At 58.8% G+C, this 1122-nt stretch overlaps 1 protein-coding gene across 1 annotated transcript; it reads left to right on the top strand.

Annotated features, from left to right (window-relative positions):
• Positions 1 to 217: 217 nt before the first annotated feature.
• On the top strand, positions 218 to 598 carry KVP17_003899 (uncharacterized protein; the record flags this gene model as incomplete). Its single annotated transcript, XM_068521626.1, has 1 exon — positions 218 to 598. The coding sequence occupies one exon, from the start codon at positions 218 to 220 to the stop codon at positions 596 to 598; it is 381 nt and encodes a 126-aa protein (XP_068379389.1).
• Between the last annotated feature and the right edge of the window lie 524 nt (positions 599 to 1122).

The following is a 1122-nucleotide window of genomic DNA, read 5'->3' as shown; positions in this document are numbered from 1 at the left end:
GCCACCGTGTGGAGCTATGTCACCACGTAGTTGACTACTGAGGAGAGGTGGCCTAACAAAGAACAACACAACACTTAGACGTCGACGGTGGTCGGTAAAGGACGACCAACTTTGGTTCGTTTTCTTTAAAGACCCCACACCCCTCACTCATACTATGCATTTTGTGTTTGGTTCTAAACTTATATCTTGACGGCTTTGACTTTGACATCGTTGCACCATGCTCAACACATCAACCACGCACTTCGACCTCCTGGCCCTTCTCTTCGCAGGTCTGGCCACAGAGGTCATGTTACGCGTGGCACCCGCGCTCCGGTTCGCGTACCGCAACCCACTGCTGTGCTTGGCGCGGGTAGCCATCATCTGGGGGCTCGTTGGCTTAATGGGCAACGCGGTGCAGGAGCTACACTCCAAGACCTGGGAGTTGGCCTGCGCTGCGGTTGCCCACCTGTCGGACGTCCTCCGCTCACCCTCTCTACTCCCCGACCTCGCTCGCCTGAGCAGCAGGACCATCTCTGGACTCCTGCTCTCTGGCAGCGCTCTCTGCCTCGCCGGACAAGGATTTACGACCCCTTGCCCGGTACCTCCGACCCGCCACTAAGGGCTCCGAAATATTAGAGTCGGAAGGAGACTTAAGCACTCCCTACCGATCAAGTGGTCCGGTGACTCGGAAAGTTCTTCGTGTCGGTGACGAAGTACCCAGCGAGGCGGAAGCCAATGTGACATCCGTCACTATCACGGTCAGTGAGTTGAGGAGGTTACTGAGCACCCACGGAACCCCTGACAACCAGATACGGAGCGAGCCGGACGCGCTGCCCCGTAGGGGAACCCCGAAGCGTCCTATTGCTTGTGACCCAAGGTCGGGCTCTCCGTGCAAGAGTACCCCTGTCACTAATACGGTGCAAGCCGCCACCGGGGTGGCGGCTCAGAGTTCCAAGAGAACCCAGCCCCCTACCGCGAACGCCATGAATAATGGCCGTGAGACACCGAAGACGACCTCCTCCGGTCCTGCTGGCCTCAGGGATGAGCGGCCCACAGAGAGCTACCACCCCTGGGTTGACCCCCGATCCGGAGTAGAAGGCCAGCATCACGGTACCCACCCAGGATCGCCTCAGTTCGATCCCC

The sequence above is a fragment of a genome (assembly GCF_019968985.1).
Source record: "MAG: Porospora cf. gigantea B chromosome Unknown PgB_NODE_11520_length_1122_cov_4804.12, whole genome shotgun sequence".
Lineage (NCBI taxonomy): Eukaryota > Apicomplexa > Conoidasida > Eugregarinorida > Porosporidae > Porospora > Porospora cf. gigantea B.
The sequence above is the reverse complement of the archived record's forward strand: the minus strand, read 5'-3'. Positions and strand labels throughout refer to the sequence as shown.